We start from the raw sequence: 18893 nt of genomic DNA on the forward strand, positions 1-18893 counted from the left end.
GTGCAGCAGACCTGTCCTTCCACAGGTGTGGGAAGGATCTTCCCCTAGGAGGCCAAGAGGAAACAGTGGGTAGGAGCTAAGGTTTAAAGAATTAAGATTGCTGAGCCTGCATGTGTCGCTCATTGCAGCTTCCCTTGGCAGAGGGTATCTTCCATCCGACAGGCACGCAGCTGAGCAGACTCTGCCCTTCCAGCCTGTGGTCTCTCTTCCCCCCCCACCCCCTGCAATTAATGGGTTGCTCCGGGCCTGTAACTGTATCCTTTGGGCATCTGCCCGTGGTGGTGGCGGCGTGCGCTGGAATCTGTCTGCTCTGACTTCGCAGGGAAAATTTCTCCCAAAGTCGCTATTAAAGAACAAGAGATCCCAGTTCTGCAGCCTGTGCTGCCAGGGAAGAGATGTCCAGAGCCGCAAGCATCCAAATGCATTCCCCATGGCATTGGGGAAACTGAGGCAGGGCAGTAAAGTGACCCCTCAGTCCATACGCAGTCAGTCAGTAGCAGAGCTGGGATTAGCAGGGAGGTAGTGTTGGGGGAGCTGCGTGGACTGTGCCGACAGCACCTCCAACGCAGCTGCTTCTGGGGGGGAGAGCAAGGCAGACCAGCTGGAGGTGAGAGAGGAAATTTTGGCTCAGGAAACCAGGGCAAACCCCTGCTCCCTCGGAAAGTAACCAAGGAGATCTTCATGTCCATGCAGAGTGGGTGGGACCTTGGATCTCCTCTGACCCAAGACCCTCGCACCCATTGTCCTGGAACGCTGTGGTACTGTCTCTGACGGCTGAGGGGGCTTGGTCATCTCTGCTGAGAGTTGGCGATTCCAAAGAGGCTGTAACACCTGCTTGAGTTAAGGTTGTGTCTAGCTTACTGTTGAACAGCTGACTTTCCTAAGAGCTCTAAAATTCGGAGACTGACTTGGATGGTCTTGAAACTTTCTGCGCCTCATGGGGGTCCAGCATAGCGTGACCGATCCAAACCTGAGGTGGTTCGAGCATGGGGTACCTTAGATAAAGCCCCCTTCCTTAAAATTTGTCTTGCTTGAGATCAATATTTGACATAAGACCGGCCATATTGGGTCCATCTAGCCCAGTATCCTGTCTTCTGACAGTGGCCAGCACCAGGTACTTCAGAGGGAATGAACAGAACAGGGCAGTTTCGAGTGGTCCATCCCTTGTCGTCCACTCCGTTTCTGGCCGTTTAGGGACACCCGGAGCATGGGGTTGTGTCCCTGAGCATTGTGTCTAATAGCCATTAATGGACCAATCCTCCAGGAACTTATCTAGTTCTTTTTTGAACCCAGTTATTCTTTTGGCCTTTACAACATCCCCTGGCAATGAGTTCCGCAGGTTGACTGTGTGCTGCGTGAAGACCCACTTCCTTTTGTTTGTTTTAAACCTGCTGCCCGTTAATTTCATCCGGTGAAATTAATTATGGTTCTTATGACTTTGTTTGCTCGTGCCTGGGGTTCAAACCAGAGGCACCGAGTTCCTAGGGGGTGCTTGACCCCTGCTCTGCCCCAGGCTCTGCTCCCACTCCCTCCCCTTGCCTCTTTCTCCTCCCCTCTCCCCCCCCCCCCCACGCTTCCTGCACACCACTGAACAGCTGATCACGGCTGGCAGGAGCCCGAGTGGGGGGGGGGGGGTAGGGGGATAAACTGATTGTTGGGGTTGCCGGTGGGTGTTTAGCACCCACTGTTTGTTTGTTTGTTTGTTTTTTCCCATGGGTGATCCAGCGCCTATGGTTCAAACTATGACTCTGATCCTCCCTGAACCGATATCAAATGTTTAGGATTTTATTCCACTGCCCACTGAGTGTGGGGTAGCTGGCAAAGGCAAGGAAGGACAGTCCAGTGGTTAGGCACTAACCTAGGACTTGGAGACCTAGGTTCAATTCCCAGCTCTGCCACAAACTCCCAGGGCACGTCACTTTGCCGCTGCCTTCCTCAGTTTCTCCATCTGTGCAATGTGGACAGTCGCCTTTCTCTGCCCCACTAAAGACTTTGAGGCGCTCGGATATAGGACCTAGGACTCACCCCTTCTTTGGAAGAAAGCTGGGACACACTGCTCTGGTTCACAAGCCCTTATGCTCTCTCTGCTGGCCTCCTCGTCCAGCCAGCGCCATTTGCTTCTTGAGCTGGGTTGGCTGTGCACTTGGTTATTTCCCAATAACTGTACGGTTATTTACCTAATCCCTACATGGTTGAGAAATCTCTCTGCCAGGCTCCCACGGCTCACGTCCCTCAACTCCCCCCCACCGCCCCTTACGCCCGTAACAAATATGTCCGCTTCAGCGTGGTGCGCCCTCTCCCTTTGAAGCCCTCTTTTACCCTCCCTGCCCAAATCGATTCCTGTCTTTAAGTTCCGCATGCTGTGCGGGGGAAGGGAGTTCAAACCCCGTTAGTTCTGGGCAGAGGAAATCGGAAGAGTTCAGCAGGGAGAGGTGGCCTGACCTAGTGGATCGAGCACTGGGCTTTAAACCCAGGGTCTGATGAGCCCAGCTCTGCCGCTGACCTTGGGCAAGTCGCTGCCTTCTCCGTGCCTCGGTTTCCCCAGCTGTAAAGTGGGAGTAATGAGACCCCATTTGTAAAATCCGTGGAGCTCTCTTTGTTGCTGGAAGTGGTGGCATTTTGGGGGGGGACACAGACTGATCTCCTGGATTGCTTGAGATCACCGTGTCTGGGGTCGGGGCGTCATTCCAGGTATCTGGCTCTGGTAAGCCCCCTTGGTGATGCCACACTGTGGCTTTCGGTAACTCTCCTTCACCAGCTGTCTTGTTCCTCCCCAGAATTGGCTGCATTGATTTCTCTGTGGCGAAAGCCACTGGAGGAAGGAGCAGGCTCCCTTTTGTTCCTGTTCTTCACCCTTCTCTGCCCCCTCTCCCCCAAACAGCTGTCATCAGCCAGTGGCACCAGGAATCGAAGGACAAGGTGGTCTCCCTGCTCCTGTCTCACCTGCCCCTGCTACAGCCTGGCAACACGGAAGCCAAGTCCGAATACATGAAGCTATTGCAGAAGGTCCTGGCCTACTCCATCGAGAGCAACCTGTTCATCGAGGAAAGCCGGCAGCTGCTGTCCTACGCCCTCATCCACCCGGCCACCACGCTGGACGATCGCAACTCCCTGGCCCTATGGCTCAACCACCTTGAGGAACGCCTGTCTAGCGGCTACTCCGGCCAGGGCAGGGGCCGGCCCGACACTGCATACCACTCGCGCCAGGGCTCGGACGAGTGGCAGGGCCCGGTGGACTCGGGCATGGGGGAGCTGGGACACGGCTGGCAGGAGAAGCTGCCCCGAGAAAACGGACACTTGCCTTTCCACTCCTCCAGCTCGGTGCCCTCTGCCATCAACAGCATCGGAAGCAACGCAAATGCAGGTACATGGCGGGGAGGGGACAGGATGGGGCGTGGGCAGTAGGTAGGAGCTTAGAGGCCAATGTAACCTTATTTCCAGTCTGCTAGCTTGAAGAGCCCATGATCAAATATTTGTTCCCCATGTAGGTACTTAATCTGGGATCAAGTCATCTCTTAACCTTTTCCTTACACTGTGTAGACTGAGTTCCTTGAGTCTCTCTCTAAGGCATGTTTTCTAATCATTCTCATGGCTGCCTTCTGTAGAGCTCAAAATACTCGACAGAGATGCAGCTTTACCCATGGGGAAACTGAGGCACAGAATGGGTAAAGCCACTTGCCTGTGGCTAGTCAGCAGGAGAGATGGGAACAGAACCCAGGAGTTCTGAGTCCCTATCAGTTGAGCCATGCTTCCTCCTCAGAGTCCGCGCCTGCTTTCTGATAGGCCCCAGAAGAAAATATTTTGAGGCCCAAACAGCAGGGGGGTTGGAGGCGTGGGAGTGTGCCCAGGAAGGGGGGATGATGACAGATCAAATCTAAGCTCTGACAATGGAGGAGGCAGGGCTTGGCATGTCAGTGCCCAGTGTCTCAGTTTCCCCATCTATAAAATGGGGCTGATAATATTGGTTGCCCTTCCATCCCAAGGGGCATTAGTTAATGTTTGCACAGTGCTTTGGGCATCTGAAGTGCTTGGAGTCCTACGTGCCGTGGCAGCTGGGGGTGTGCTTACACGTACGTACAGATGCCACAGGGACTGGCAAGGTAAATGAAGATTGAAGATGGTCAGGGAAGTGTCAAGATGGGCGGCTGCGGGTGTCAGTTTCGGAGGTGACCTACTGACGCCCCCCCCCCCCCCCCCACACACACACACAATAACTGCCTCTAATTCTATTAAAGAAACAGGAATGATTATTAAAGCTAATCAGATTTACTCATCCCTTCAGACACTTTTTCCTTCCCTTTAGTCTCCTCTTCCTCCCATTGGGGCGGTTCCAGGTGGATTTCCCTCCCTGCAGCCCCCAGCTGTCCAGTGTCTGTGCGGGGAGTAGGAGGGGAGAAAATGTATGTTCTCTTCGCACAGAAACAGGAACAACACGAATCAAAACGGAGTTTGACTTACCAGCGTCCCCTTTAACGCCTCTGAGGGTGTGCCCAGGGTTTGTAGACTTCAGGGGAAAAACCAGCTGCATCCCAGAGCGGCGATTAGACCTCACACCTGCTTCACCGCCCTGGCCGTAACTTACAACCTGGGTCCCTTGGCCGAACTGGGCTCTGCCTTGCTCATCTGCCATCCCCCTGCTTGGTGTTGGCTAGCTCCTTGGCAGCCCCCACAGGGGCACTCGGGATAGTGGGAGATCCGTGGCAAGGGAGCGAGAGAGAGCGGTGGCTGGGGGTGGAGGATACCTGCCTCCTTTCACTGCCTCCAAATACAGCAGGGAGCCAAGACAGGGGTTGAACTGCTCCCCGGCTGCTTCACGATGCTGTGGAAGCAGACGGAGCACCTAGCAGTGCAGATGCCAGGTCAGTCCAGATTAGGGTGACCAGATGTCCCGATTTTGGGGTCTTTTTCTTATATAGGCTCCTACCCCCCCCCCACCCCCCTCTCGATTTTTTTTCATATTTGCTGTCTGGTCACCCTAGTCCGGATGCAACCCCCCTGCCCAGATTGACCCTCCTAAGCCATTTGCTGCTGTTTGTCCCTCTGCACGGGTGACTGGCAAAAAGAGTGTGGTCACGTTAGTTCCCCCCGATAGGTGTGGGTTTGGTTCTCAGTTGTGCTGTCGATCCTCTGCATGCCCTGGAGCAGGCCACTTCCCGGGGAGGGGTCCTGACTCCTGCTTCTCAGTTGCATCAAGAGCCTTGGATGAAATGCACCATAGCCATGTAGAGAATTCTGCTCAAGTGGCTCTGGGGGAGCCTTGCTGGGGGGGCAGGGCCCATTCTGGGGCTGTATCCTGAATATAGAGAGCAGGAGCCTGGCTAAGAAGGACTTTCTGAGCGCAAGGCCGTGAGGCATTGGCTGCCCTGAGGTGTAGGTGTCTGATCTCTCTGCGCCACGCTCATCCTCCCTGGTAGGTCTGTAGGATAGGAGATCCAGTCCCGATGTTGTCAGGAACTGGGATTGTTTAGTCTGCAGAAGAGAAGAGTGAGGGGGGATTTGATAGCTGCTTTCAACTACCTGAGAGGTGGTTCCAGAGAGGATGGTTCTAGACTATTCTCAGTGGTAGAAGAGGACAGGACAAGGAGTAATGGTCTCAAGTTGCAGTGGGGAGGTTTAGGTTGGATATTAGGGAAAACTTTTTCACTAGGAGGGTGGTGAAACACTGGAATGTGTTACCTAGGGAGGTGGTAGAATCTCCTTCCTTAGAAGTTTTTAAGGTCAGGCTTGACAAAGCCCTGGCTGGGATGATTTAATTGGGGATTGGTCCTGCTTTTGAGCAAGGGGTTGGACTAGATACCTCCTGAGGTCCCTTCCAACCCTGATATTCTATGATTCTATGTTAATTCTCTGCCTTCCCCTTCCAGCTCTGCCCTGCCAAATCCACCCCAGCCCGCTCAAGCGCTCCATGTCCCTCATCCCCACCAGCCCGCAGGCCCCTGGCGAGTGGATGAGCCCCGATGAGCTGTGTGCCCGGCAGGCTTTCATCCCGGGGGACCACGCGCCCCTGTCCCCCCAGAGCAGCGTGGCCTCCTCGGGCAGCGAACAGACGGAAGAGCAGATCGGCAGCCGCAACACCTTCCAGGAGGATGGCAGTGGCATGAAAGGTACGGCGTGGGGGGGTATCACCCCATGCTGGGTAGGGAACCCCGTGCTGGGGAGGGAACCCCGACTGCCTCGCTCTGCCAGCCAACATTGGGAACGCAGGGCTCCCATACTGGATCAGACCCCTGTCTGTGCAGCCGTAACCAGGGGGCTCCCAGCGATTTGACCAGGGCTGCTTGGCCAGGGGCTGCAGGGGACAAGGGCAGCGGTGAGCAAGGGGGATGAGCCTTTCCTATCTCCGTGACGGGTAGAGCCCTGCGCGGATACAAAAATGTGGATCCGCATCCGCCAGGATCAACCCATGATCCGCTAGCCGTCTTTCACCTGTATCCACACCTGCAGCAGCAAGCCCTCTAGCAAGGGAGGGGGAGGGGTCTCAAGGAGAAGGGGGGGTGCAGAGGGGAAGTTGGGGGTCACATCACGTGCTGCTCCCAGGGGCTCACAAGCAACGGCACGTGGCAGCAGCGGTGTATGTTGCATCACAGTTAGGGGGAGGGGTTGGGCACTGGGTCCAATCCCAGGAGCCGGCGGGCTGGGACTGGGAGCGTGGCCAGTGCTGCTGGGCCAGGCCATGGTGGGGATGCTGGCTCTGCCCGAGGGGAAGGGGAGGCCGAGCTGCTGGACAGGAAGTGACGTGGCGAGCGGGTGTTGGACGGCCCCCCTCCCCCTCCTCCCAGCCAGGTGCCACCAGTGAGTAGAGCTCCCTGCATCCGGTCCACTATCTGCAAAAATGGCCCACGGATATGAAGCGGATATCCATGGATTTTCAGAGCTCTAATGTTGGGAATCTTGCTGTGGGTATCAGCTAGCCATGGTCTGTAATCTCGTTGTTCCCCCCCCCCCCCCCACACACACACATATGTGAATGCCCTTCACATACCCTCTCTCTCACACACACCCCTTGTCACCTGAGAAGGCCCTGCCTTGAAAGGGGTATGCTCCTCTGGGTCTGGGGAGCCCCAAAGTGACTGGTACGTAACGCCGGCGGTCCCGGGAGCGGTCGCCATCCTGTGGCCGTGGAAGCTTTCCCGGGCCTGGCCAGTGGCTGGCGGCCTAGGTCGCCCTAAAGGGCTGGTCTTTCCCGTCTCCACAGATGTCCCCTCGTGGCTGAAGAGCCTTCGCCTGCACAAATACGCAGCCCTCTTCTCCCAGATGACGTACGAAGAGATGATGACCCTCACGGAGCAGCATCTGGAGTCCCAGGTGAGGAGGGGACAGCAGGGTCCCAGCCTCCACTCGACCATGCGCTTCTTGAGGGCAGCAGCCACCTTGTGGGTCCCAGCCAGGGGACGGGGGGACTGTGGTGTTGTAGGACATGGGTCTTCCACAGACTTAGGGGGCCGCTCCTGCACCCCCGAGCTGGAAGAGAGCTCTCAGGACTGCATAAACGCATGGGCACCTGCCACCGTTCCCATAGCTCCTGGCCCAGGCAGGTGAGACGCCACTGGAGGTTTCACTTCGCTCCTGATTTGATCTGATTGCTAAATTCCAGGAGCTTCTCTGGATACCTTGAGCCTGAAATTCCCACCTACCCATGGGGGGAATGGCTGGAAGAGCCCCGAGTTCCTTTCGGGCTGCGTGGCACCCAGGGGGCACCTGTGGCTGGGACCTGTTCCCAGGGCATGTCTCTGAGTCTGTCAGGGGCGGGGGTGGCTGCATCTGTGGCTGTCGCCTCCACTCCCACATGTCTTCCTTCCTGCACAGAACGTGACCAAAGGAGCCAGGCACAAAATTGCCCTGAGCATCCAGAAGCTGCGGGAGAGGCAGAGCGTTCTCAAGTCTCTGGAGAAGGTAAAAGACCCACCGGCTTCCCCTGCGAGCTCTGAACTGGAGGCCTCAGGGTCAAGGCACCCAGCTGGGACCCGGGGTTGATTCCTGACTCTTCTTTAGGCCCCTCGAATCTCTCATCTGTCAAATGAGGATCGCAGCCCTTGCTTAGGCTGTGAGCTTCTTGGGATCTGTGCCTCTCGCTCGGGGCCTGCACAGCACCTGGTGCAAAGGGGGTGGGGGGCACAGCCCTGATCTTGGTCAGGGCCTCTAGGTGCTACCGGAATTCATGTAGTGGGTGGCACTGCTGGTTTGCACTGGTGAAAGGCTCTGCATTAGCCAGCATTCCCATAGCTCCAGGAGTGCCCCTGACTGTGAAACCAGCTGGAAGCCTGGATAACCAGGAGCACCGGGAGGGGAGCGGGCATGGGGCTGCGCGCTGATTTGGTCTCCAATGCGGAAAGGGGCTATTCCCCTGGTTCACGGCACAGCAGCTGGGGGAGTTTGCTTCGAGGCTGCTGGGGTTAAAACCCAAGATCTCTGGGCAGGTGCCGTGCAGGGCAGACAGAATCTTGTGGCTGCAAGTCCTAAATTACCTACAACTTTTTCTGCTGCTGGGACTCGAACCCATGATCCTGATGCTTGGACCACTGAGCCCCTTGGTCCTTTTTGAGATGTGGAGCTGCCCTTAATTTTTCATGGCATCTTCCCCGCCCCCTTTCCCTGGCCCCCCCGCAGGACATCCTTGAAGGAGGGAACCTGTGGAACGCGCTCCAGGAGCTCCAGCAGATAATCATCACGCCCATCAAAGCATACAGCTCCCTCCAGGCCATGACCACGCCCAAGGAGGGGCAGCAGACGGTGCCCGAGCGCCACGGAGCCCCCAGGCCGGGCCTGGACAAAGCCACCAATGGGGCAGAGGACAAGGAGCCTGCGGTGGACGGCTTCCCATCCCAGACGGCCTCCCCCTGCGACGGGGAGTCGGCCACAGCACCCATCGCGGAAGGGGACATCCCAGGGCAGTTCACCCGGGTGATGGGGAAAGGTAAGGGCGTCTGGTCCGGAAGGCGCTTCCTCTCCCGCAGTGGCATTCAGGGAGCTCATCATTGTGGGGGTCCCGGGATGCTAGAGGGAGCGCTGGTGCTTCTCTCCCAGATAGGGGCGGTACAGATTTGGGGGCATGCCCTCAAGTTGGCATGTGTGGCTGGGGCTGACTGATGTCTCCAGCCCTGTTTCAGGTGGATGGGTCCCACTGACTCCCACTTGGCGGGGCCGGGAAGCTGGATGACTTATCTCATCTGTTGGGGGAGGGGGCGGGAGCTGGGCACAGGACGCCTGGGTTCTCTAGCGGTGAAACAAAACCAAGCGTGTGAGGAAGGTTGGCTGTGTGTGTTAGGCACAGGACACCTGGGTTCTCTTCCTGACTCCAGGTGTGGGTGGTCAGGAATCCTGGGTTCTATTCCTGGCTGCGGGAGGGAGGTGGGGTCTCGTGGTTAGAGCAGGGGGGACCTGGACCTGGGTTCTATTCCAGTTGTGGGTGGGGAGTGGGGTCTAGTGGTGAAAGCAGCGGGGGGCTTGGGAGTTGGGACTCCTGGGTTCTATTCCTGGCTGGGCAGGGAAGTGGGGACTGAGTGGTTAGAGCAATGGTGGGACTGGCAGGACTCCTGGGTTCTTTCCAGCCCTGCAGCTTGTTCACCGCTTGTCCTTGGGCGAGTCCCTTTTCGTGTGTGCTGCAGCATCCCCCTCTGCCGACCCACCTCCAGGGGGCATGATGCTGAACGTCCGGGGGTGGGGAGGAGGGGAGATGCTCTGGAAGGGCCTGGGGAGTAACCCCTCTGCTCTCCTCGCAGTGTGCACACAGCTGCTCGTCTCCCGGCCTGATGAGGAGAACATCACCAGTTACCTCCAGCTCATAGAGAAGTGCCTGACTCACGAGGTATCGTCTGCATGGAAACCTCCCTCTGGTCCAGGGGTGGGGGCTGCTGGGTCCCCTCAGGACTCCGGGGTTCTGCTCTGCCGTGCCCAGCAGGCCAGGCCCCAGGGCTGTTGAACTGATCCAGGCAGGTCATTTAAGGGCCTTTTTCCCACCCCCGCACCTCCACACACACATCTGCTTTGGGCTGGGTGTGTGCTCGAATCCCTCCATTTCCTCCCCTCTCTGTAGCAAAGTGCCCCCCGTTCTGTGCCCCTCCTACCCTCAGCTGCTCCCGCCCCCTCCCTACGCCCTGGCGCCAGCCCGGCGTCCTGACTGCGCTGTCCCTGTGTGCCGCAGGCATTCACGGAGACGCAGAAGAAGAGGCTGTTGTCCTGGAAGCAGCAGGTGCTGAAGCTGCTTCGGGCGTTCCCCCGGAAGGCAGTGCTCGACATGCAAGGGTACCGCCAGCAGAAAGGGTAGGTGTGGCGAGGTTTCAGGGCTCAGCTGTAGAATGGCATGAAGGCTGGGAGTATGGGGCGGAGTGGGGACAGTGCTGAATAACACCCCCTGGGTGATCTGGCTAGACAGTATGGCCCAGTGGATCAGGCTCTCCGGGACCTGGGTTCTGGTCCCAGCTCTTGCCTTGATGTGTGACTTAGGCTGCCTCAGTTTCCCCTCCACCCTGTCTATTTAGACTAAGCTCTTCAGAACAGGGCCTGTCTGGGCAGCACCCAGCACAATGGGGCCCCAATAGCAGTTGCTAGGTGCAACCAATAAATAAATTGGGGGTGGGGGTGTCCCAGCAGTGCCTGGAGTCACTTGGCTCCTAGATCACTAGGATTTATGGCTGTGGAAGGGAGGCAGCGGGACCTAGCAGTTAGAGCATGGACGGGGACTAGGAGTTGGGACTCCTGGGTTCTATTCCCAGCTCTCTGGGGTCATAGCTATGGGCAGGTCGCTCCTTGTCGCAATTCCAGTCCTGCCCCGCCTCTGAGGGGGCTGGGAAGCTGGCCGGTCGCTCCCGGGGCCCAGAAACAACACGATTGCGTTACGAAATCCCACATGCTCCAGCTCTGAAGCCTTCCCCTGACGAGCCCAGGGAATGGGATGACCGACAGGGCTGGCTGGGTTGTGGGGCGGGGGGGTCACAAATCCTAGCGGGCATGGCTGGCTCATGTGCGTTTCGAAGCCCAGCTCTGCGCTGCCCGCCAGTGCAGGCTGAGCAGCTTGGGTCACCTGTCAGCCGTCCCCGGCTCTCTTCCTGTTCCTGTGTCTGGGAGCTGGGATGCTTTTGACCGCTAGTAGCCAGCTGGAATCCATCCCCACGTCGGCTGCAACCAGGGGAAGCCCGTTTAGTTTGTGCCTCTCCTCCTGGGGGGAGCGGAGAGGGGTAAAGCCCGGTTCGAAGGGGCAATCTGTCTCTGCGGAGGCCAGGTTTTCAAGTGGCAGGTGGGGGAGGCCACTTGAGATGCCATTAAAGGACCTTTGTTTTCACAAGGGTGGGAGGGTGCTAAGCACCATCTGAAAACCAGTCCCATCCTCTAGGCTTCTCTAGTGCTCCCCCGCCCGCCACACATCACATATCACTTGGCCCAGGTGTGTCTAACGCCCCGAGACACTAAGGTGTGTGGGCTGCTGGAGGAGGAGGGCTTCAAGTACCTGTCCCATGTGAAATTTTGTGTGTGTGTGTGGGGGGGGGGTGTTTCGGGGTCGATCCCAAGGGATGCTGCAAGTAGCTAGAATCTCTGGTGACTTGAAAACAGGCCTTTATTTTTTTCACCTTCTCACCTCCCCTAGATGGGCCTTTGGTTCCAACTCTCTCCCCATAGCTGGATCTGTGGGGGTGGGTGTCGCACGCAGAGGGCAGCGGCCGTTCCAGATGCCCCCTCGAGCCATGCCCCCGAGCCGCCTGGGGCTGCTGAGCCCAGCGGGGATGGGAGGGGTCTTGCCTCGGCATGCACTTACCAGCCCCATCGGGAGCCAGGGACGACAGGTGAGTCCGGCGGGGCGGGTGGTGTCTCTCTAGCCGCGGGCATGGGCCGGTTTCTCGAACCAGACTCCCCGTGGCTCTGGCTGAAGCCGCAGCCGAGCCAAAGGGGATTTTACAATGAATGGGAGCAGTGTGTACCGATCTAGAAGGGCTCGTCGGTATAGGTCAGCAGGTTGTAGAGAGACGTGTCGTTCTGTGAACACAGGGCTGGGAAGGGAGTGGGGCCCACTGGGGAGGGCTGGGAGCCAGGACTCCTGGGTTCAATCCCAAGCTCTGGGAGGGGAGTAGAATCTAGTGGTTAGAGCAGGGGGGCTGGGAGTCAGGACTTCCGGGTTCTGTTCTCAGACCAGCCATTAGATTCTCCATCATAGCCTCTCTGTGCCTCAGTTTCTCCATGTTATTATGGGGTTAATCGATCTGCCCTGCCTGCTAGGGGACGTTTGAGGACAAATATGTTAGATTGTGAGGTGCTTGTGTATTACTGTGACAGGAGCCAGATAGGTATCCTAGATGGAACTGGGAGCCAGGACTCCTGGGTTCTATCCCCAGTGCTAGTGGTTAGAGCAGGGCAAGGGGGGGGACTTCTGAGCCCCATTCCTGGCTGTAGGAAAGGAGTGGGATCTAATGTCTAGAGCAGGATAAATTGATGGGGGCCCCCCTTTTTAAAATGAATTTCTGCTCTCTAAATGGCCTGCTGGAGCTCCCTGTTTGGAGGAGGGAGGGTTAAGAGCTGCTCTGTGAGGTCGAAAAGCGGGGTTCTCTCTGACGGCCCTGGGATTGCAGAATCAAGCTGGGCTCTCCCCTTGCAGTGTCACCTCCCCGCCCCTGGGGGGCGCCAGGGCCTTCCCCCTTTTGCAGAAGGGCCTTGTGACTCGCTCTGACGCGGGAGGCCAGCCCCGTCTCCCAGCGTGGCGTCAGCCCGCTGTTCCTTCCAGGGGAGCGTGACTCGGAGCCGCCCCAATCCTTTGCTGCTATGGAACGTTGTCTCCGGATCCCCCGTGTGCCAGGCTGGCGCGGGTGAGCCTGGGGGAGCCAGCTATTCTGTGCCAGTCTCCTGCATCATCTAGCCCGTCTTCCCCTCTTGCCGCAGAACCTGTGGTTCGCCAATCCCGGGGGCAGCAACAGCATGCCCGGCCAGAGCCGCAGCTCGGTCCAGCGCACCCATTCGCTACCCGTCCACACGTCCCCGCAGGCCATCATCATGTTCCCCCAGGGTGAGTAGCCTGGTCGCTCTCCTTCTGGTACCAGCCCTTGGCAGACTCAAGACAGGAGATGTTCTTGGAGAGACTGTTCTGCCCAGCTCAGGTCTGCAGGAGGCCATCTGCTGCAAACTCGCTCTCCTCCTCCTCCTCCTCCTCTCTGGCTGTGGGGTGTAAGCCTGCCATGCTCCTCCCCAGAGCAGGCTGCAGGTGTTGGCAAGTAGCGTCCATCTGCTGCAAGTCAGGACTCCTGGGTTCTATCCCTGGTTCTGGGAGGGGAGTGGGGTGCAGTGGGAGCTGGAACCCAGGACTCCTGGGTTCTATTCCCAGCCCAATTACTGGATTCTCCATCACTGACCATTTTTCAGTGGAGAAGTTGGCAGCGCAGGGGTTAATAACGGAATGAGGCTCAAAGCTGCCACCTTGCTGGGTGGGCCAAGGCGGTCATGAGTGCTGCATGAATCCAGTTTCCATTGCCCATCAGGGAGTGCGGGGGCCACATGGCTAATCCCGTTCCTCCGGCCCCCCTCTCTAGATTGCCAGATCCCTGGAACAGACCTGGAGATCAACCCCACGCTGGAGTCGCTGTGCCTGAGCATGACGGAGCACGCGCTGGGCGGTGAGACGCAGGGTCCGCCCGGGGATGGGAGGGTGTTCAAGGGGGTTACAAGCCAGCAGGTCCCCGGGAGACTGAGATGGGGCCCGATCCCTCCCCTTGACCCCCGTCCCAGGGTGGGCGACGCTCTCACAGCCCTAGATCGCAGCCAGACGCATGGGGCGCATGTATCTAGCAGTGACCTTGTCTGCAATGGGGCTCCTGTGACAGAACCCAGCACGTAGCTGGCATAGTCGGCAGCAAAACCCTGGGCCAAGACCTCCCGCTACTCTTGGCGTTTGGGGGGCCCAGCAAATTCCTGGTGTCTCTCTGTTGTGAGTGGAGCTGCCGCCAGGCACGCGGAATCACTGGCCCCTTATGAATGCCCTTGCCCCGAACCTGGCCACAGGACGACGACTCGTCCCCTTCCGCCTCGACACTCAACACACTCTGGTCCTGTTTTCTCTCCTAACAGATGGCACCGACAAGACCTCCACCATCTGACCAGCCTCGGGGATCCGTGGTTCCTGAGAAGCTTTAGGGGGTTCTCTTTATTTTTTTTTTTTGGGGGGGGTGCTTAAAGGGGTGGTTGAATCTTCCACCCCACCCCCCTCCTGCCCTCCCCCGGCGTTTGCCATCAGCTCCGTCACGGCGCGGGGGTTGGAAGAAGCTCTCACTACAATCTTACCATCTTATATGTTCTAATATTTTTCTACTTTATTATTACTTTAACTATGGTTTAATACTGAGCTGCATCCTGTAACTCCCAGGGTAACGAAGCCAGAAGCAGCAGGATCTTGGGTCACGCATGTGTGTGTGTCCTCCCGCCCCCTCTCCCCCCCCCCACCCATCCTTTCTCAGCATGGGGAAAAACGCTCCTGAGAGGGAGTAGTGGAGAAGGGGGGGATACAGCGCATCTGATTCACTTTCCTCCCCACCCCCCGGGGCAGGCCGGCTGCTCTGGGCCGATGCTGGTTGCCACGAAAGGCACCAGGGGGGCTAACCTGGCGAGCTGGTTTCTTCCGGGTTCGCCTCCTGCCTGCTTTTCGCACCTGATCCCTGCGATGGGGGGCGGGCTGGGGAGAAACACCTCCACAGATGGGGCCGAGAACTCTTCTGGAACTGTTATTAAGTGCCTGTAACTCCCCACCCCACCCCTGTGACTACTTGGGGGCGTGGCCTTTGAAGGAGGGCCACGTCCTCCCCCATAAGAGGGTGGCTGGGGGTGTGGCCTTTGAGGGGTCCATGCCCTCCCCCATAGGGCAAGTGGTGGATTCAGGGAAAGAAGCCACGCCCCAGAGAAGGGGTGTTGGGTCGGGGCTGAAGAGAGGGGGTAGGGGGTGATGGGGATACCTGGGAGGGAGGGGTTGGAGCATTGGAGGGTGTTTAACCCTTTGGGCGTCTTCTCCTGGGGTGTATTCCCCCCTCCCCCCCCCCGTGGGAATTATAAGGGTTACATGATTGAAGCATTAGAAGGTTGGTGGGTGTTTGGTTTGACTGCATCTGGGGCCCTCGAGGGTCAGCTCGGTTGATAGGTGGGGGGGTGTGTGTGTGTGTCTGCCCTCCCCTCCTCCCCCCCACCGCTGTGTGCGCCTTTGGCATAGGCTGGGAAGGCTGTGCCCGCACAGGGCAGACCCGCCTGGATGAATTGGCGGCTCCCCCCGTTGGGCTCTGCATGTGGGTCGCCTCTCCCTGCCCGGAGCTCGTCTGTGTGGGCAGCGCCGTCAGACTGAGCTCGGGCAGCCGGGTTAGAGCACCCCTTCCTGGCCGGGGGCCGCACAGGACAGTGCGGGGTGCTCACGATGCTAATGAACTTGCCGGGGACGGAGAAAGGGCTGTGAAGCAGGGGGTTGTTTGCAAGCCCCTTTGGGGTGGTCTGGAAGACACACACACACCGCTGGGTTTGGGGGGCAGCGGGGACAGAGCTGTTCCTTAGATGCCTTGATGGGGTGTGAGGGGAGATGAGGATTGAGCCCTGCTGAGCTCGGGGGGGCAGGGGCAGGGCATTAGGCAGGAGCGAGCCCTCCCCTAAGCCCCAAGCTTTGTGTGTGCGTGTGCATGTGTGTAAAACAAAAAACACTACATGGGCTGGGGGGGTGGGAGGAGCCTGTGGGCAGGGGGTGTGGCTTTTACCCATCCCAACCCCCCCCTTTTGATTGGATTAACTTTTTTTTTTTTTCTCCTTCTGATTTGCCACTCATTTTTAAAAAACAAATAGATTTAAAACCTTCCAAATGTTCCCTTCCCCGAGCTCTGCTCCCATGAGGCGCCGAAGGGTGCGGGCCTGGCTGTGCTTGGGGGAAGGGGCCCCTGTTTCTCCACCACCTTGCGCCGACAATGATACCCGGGCAACGGCGGGCGCAGATAATGCTGTTTCAACAGGGGAGCGGCACTGGTGAAAAGGGCCACATCCAGCAGAGAACCGGGGTCACCCCGAGGCTTGTGGTATCCTCAGGCGTTCAGGGGCAGCGGAGGGGACTCTGGGGTGAAGTTCACACCAGGGCTTTGAGGCGGGGGGGGGCAGGGGAGAATCTGGGGGAGGACTGTGCTTCGTGAGAGCCCCATGGATTTATTTTGGGGGGAGAGGGGAGCAGGGTCCTGCCCAGACCTCGGTACAAGTTTGTCTCTTTCCAGAAAGATGCCCTGGGACAAAAAGTCCCTTGTCTCCCCGGATCTCTCTACAGCGTGGGGGGAGACGCATGCCCCAAAGTAGATGAGCCCCACAGGCTGAGCCCCTCCCACTGGTACAAAAGAAATTCCCCCCCTTCTACCTGTTTAAATGTTAAAGACCTTTCCAAAGTATATACCGCATAGTAGTGTGTACAAAAAACAACCCCACCCCCAACCGGGGCAACCCCCCCCCCATCTATTTCTACAGTAGAGACAAGGTTCCTGTTTCAGATAGAAATGTTATTTTAGATACATTTTATTATGAATAACTTTTGTTATGACTATGGCTGGTAACCATGAATACGTTATTAAAAAACAAAACGGAAAAAAAAAATTTTACAAAAAAAAAACAAAAACCAAAAAACCAAACCCGGCAGCCCGTGTTCGCTGGCTTTGTCTCGCTGCGCCCCTGCCTCTCGCTGTCTGACCGTGTGAAAGAACCTGCCCCTGAACCAAGTACGAGACCACCCCGTGGAAACATCCCCAAACCCTCTCTGATAAAGTTGTACTTATTTTGTAACCCTGCTTTTTATTCTTGATTTGTTGGGGGGGGGGCTTTGTGGGGGTGGGGGTATTTCTTTACAAAGGTAAGAGCCAGGGTGGGACAGCTGGCCCAGTGGTTAGAGCGCTGGTGAGCTGTGGTTCACCACTTAAACGCCTGGAGCACTCTGGGCTGGAGATCTGGGCACCATCAGGTCTTTTTAAGACCAAGATTTTGAGGCCTTTGCTAGTGGGGAGGGCAGGGCACTGATTGTATTTTGTTCCTTCCCTGTGCAGGGCAAGCGCCGGGGGAGCGGTAGGAGGGACCCAGCTGTTTAGGTGAATCCTGTCGGCTGTGCCTGGCCTTTAGCGTCTCCCCCACCTCGGGGCCTGCCCCCCTTGTGCCAGAAGCTGTTGCTCTGGGCCCCGTGGGCACCGCTGGGGACTGGCTTGGCTTCCCAAGAGGAGAGCCTGGGACGGCAGCATCTCTGCTCATGTGTAAGGCCTGACGGTGGCTTTTTTTCTCCTCTCCGTGATCCTGAGCGGTTTTGTGCAGTAGCAGTTGCCAAGGTCCTCTGCTGTGTCCCCCTACTCTGGGCTGCTTCATCCAAACTGTCTTGGGGCAGAAAATGGGGTTTTCAACAGTGATTCTCTTCCCCCCCCCACCACCCCAAAAAAAAAAGTTTGCAGGCAAAATTTAGCTTTGTGGGGCCAGAAAGCTCTGTGTTTTCAGGAGCTCGCCTGCCCTTGGCCCCAGGCGTCATCCTCTGGCAGCTGCCTGTCCCCATTTCACTCTCCCAGATGAACTACATCTCCCACTGTGCACTGGGGCAGGGACTCTGTGGTGCATTGTGGTAGATGTAGTCTGAGCTGTGGGGACGAACGGGCCCTTGAGACTCCCCCGCAGCCTGTCGGTGCCGAACGATGGGGGGGCTTTCAGCTGTTTTTTGACAAACAGGCTGGGATTGACGGAGCTGGGCTGTAACGAGGGGTCCTTGGGCAGAACCCCTCTGCTCTCCCCCCTCCCCCATGCTGTCAACCCCCCTAGGCTGAGCCTTAACACCCCCCCCCCCCATCCCAGCTCTGCCTCCAGCGGGGCCCCTTGCTGCTGCGGCGCACCTGCTTGCCGGGGTGGGAGCCGTCTCGGGCCAGCCCCGTTCAGCGCACTTGCTGATCGGTGCCTGGCTCCTAGCTGGCATCGTGTTGAACCCTGGGCCCCGACTCGAGTTTCTTCTCGGTAGGGCCCCCCCGTGCCCAGCTGATGCTCGTACTGCCGCACAGGGCAGGACTGTGCCAGCTTGCACATGTCACGGGGCCCAGCCCATGCGTCGGACCCCAGCTCCCTGGGCCTTCCAGCCATTGCTCTGGCACTAACCCCTGCTGGGCATAGCGCCACCTGGCCCGAGCCCCGCAAGGCCGGACTGTCCCTTGCCTGGCTCTGCGGGGCTGGAACCGGCCCTGCTCCCCGGGTTGGAGCAGACTCTTGAGGCTGTGGGTGGGAGCCTAGCCCCGGGGGCCTGAGTGTGCTGGCAGAGAGCTCGGCGCTTCAGGAAACCAGGGCAGTGGTTCACCCCTTGCCCACAAATTCACTCGCTGGTCTTGGAACAGGCCTGTGTCCTACACCACCCTGGCACCTCTCCCTCTCTCCACAGCTCTGCCTTGGCATTGCTCCCTTCTTTCGAAGCTGGGGGTGAGAGACCTTGGGGTGAGGGCTCTGATCCTCATTCCTGGATTGCGGCCCCCACCCCACCCCCTGCCCCCAAGGAGGTGGAACAAACGTGTCCTGGGTCATTAACTTCCCCCCCATAGCTGCCTGCCTGGAAGCGGGTCCCACTTTCCTGTCTGAAGTGTCCCTAAGGCGGGTGGTGGATTGTGGGGCTGCCCTGGAGGAAGATGGGGGGAAGCCGGGTCTTGTCTCACCCCACACCCCCAGGGCCAGGTGGCTCTAGGCCCCGCAGTTGAGCTGAGATGGTGCCTGGCCAGGTGCAGAAAAATGGAGGCTTATAAACAACTCAAGGGGTGTCTCTGGAAGGGGGAGACACCCCTGCTCCCCACACCTAGAGCAGGCTGGGCATCCCATGGTCAAAATCCTCCGGACCCCAATAGCTGCAAGGGCGGGGTGGGCTATGGACCAGCTGCTGGCTGGTGAGTCGTTTGCTGCCCTGGAGATCAGTC

The 18893-nt window shown here is 58.2% G+C and overlaps 1 protein-coding gene across 2 annotated transcripts in view; it reads left to right on the forward strand.

Annotated features, from left to right (window-relative positions):
* SAMD4B (sterile alpha motif domain containing 4B) overlaps nucleotides 1–16759 on the forward strand; it is a 34394-nt gene extending 17635 nt beyond the window's left edge. For both annotated transcript variants that reach the window (XM_077840338.1, XM_077840339.1), the window contains 11 exons: nucleotides 2882–3364; nucleotides 5865–6104; nucleotides 7196–7305; nucleotides 7807–7893; nucleotides 8608–8914; nucleotides 9720–9805; nucleotides 10142–10260; nucleotides 11582–11777; nucleotides 12865–12988; nucleotides 13509–13592; nucleotides 14044–16759. In XM_077840338.1, the coding sequence (XP_077696464.1) occupies nucleotides 2882–3364; nucleotides 5865–6104; nucleotides 7196–7305; nucleotides 7807–7893; nucleotides 8608–8914; nucleotides 9720–9805; nucleotides 10142–10260; nucleotides 11582–11777; nucleotides 12865–12988; nucleotides 13509–13592; nucleotides 14044–14072 (1865 nt within the window). In that variant the 3' untranslated portion in view covers nucleotides 14073–16759. The remainder of the gene's footprint in view (nucleotides 1–2881; nucleotides 3365–5864; nucleotides 6105–7195; nucleotides 7306–7806; nucleotides 7894–8607; nucleotides 8915–9719; nucleotides 9806–10141; nucleotides 10261–11581; nucleotides 11778–12864; nucleotides 12989–13508; nucleotides 13593–14043) is intronic.
* Nucleotides 16760–18893: the final 2134 nt, after the last annotated feature.

The sequence above is a fragment of the Eretmochelys imbricata genome, chromosome 23, assembly GCF_965152235.1.
Source record: "Eretmochelys imbricata isolate rEreImb1 chromosome 23, rEreImb1.hap1, whole genome shotgun sequence".
NCBI classification, from domain to species: Eukaryota; Metazoa; Chordata; order Testudines; family Cheloniidae; genus Eretmochelys; species Eretmochelys imbricata.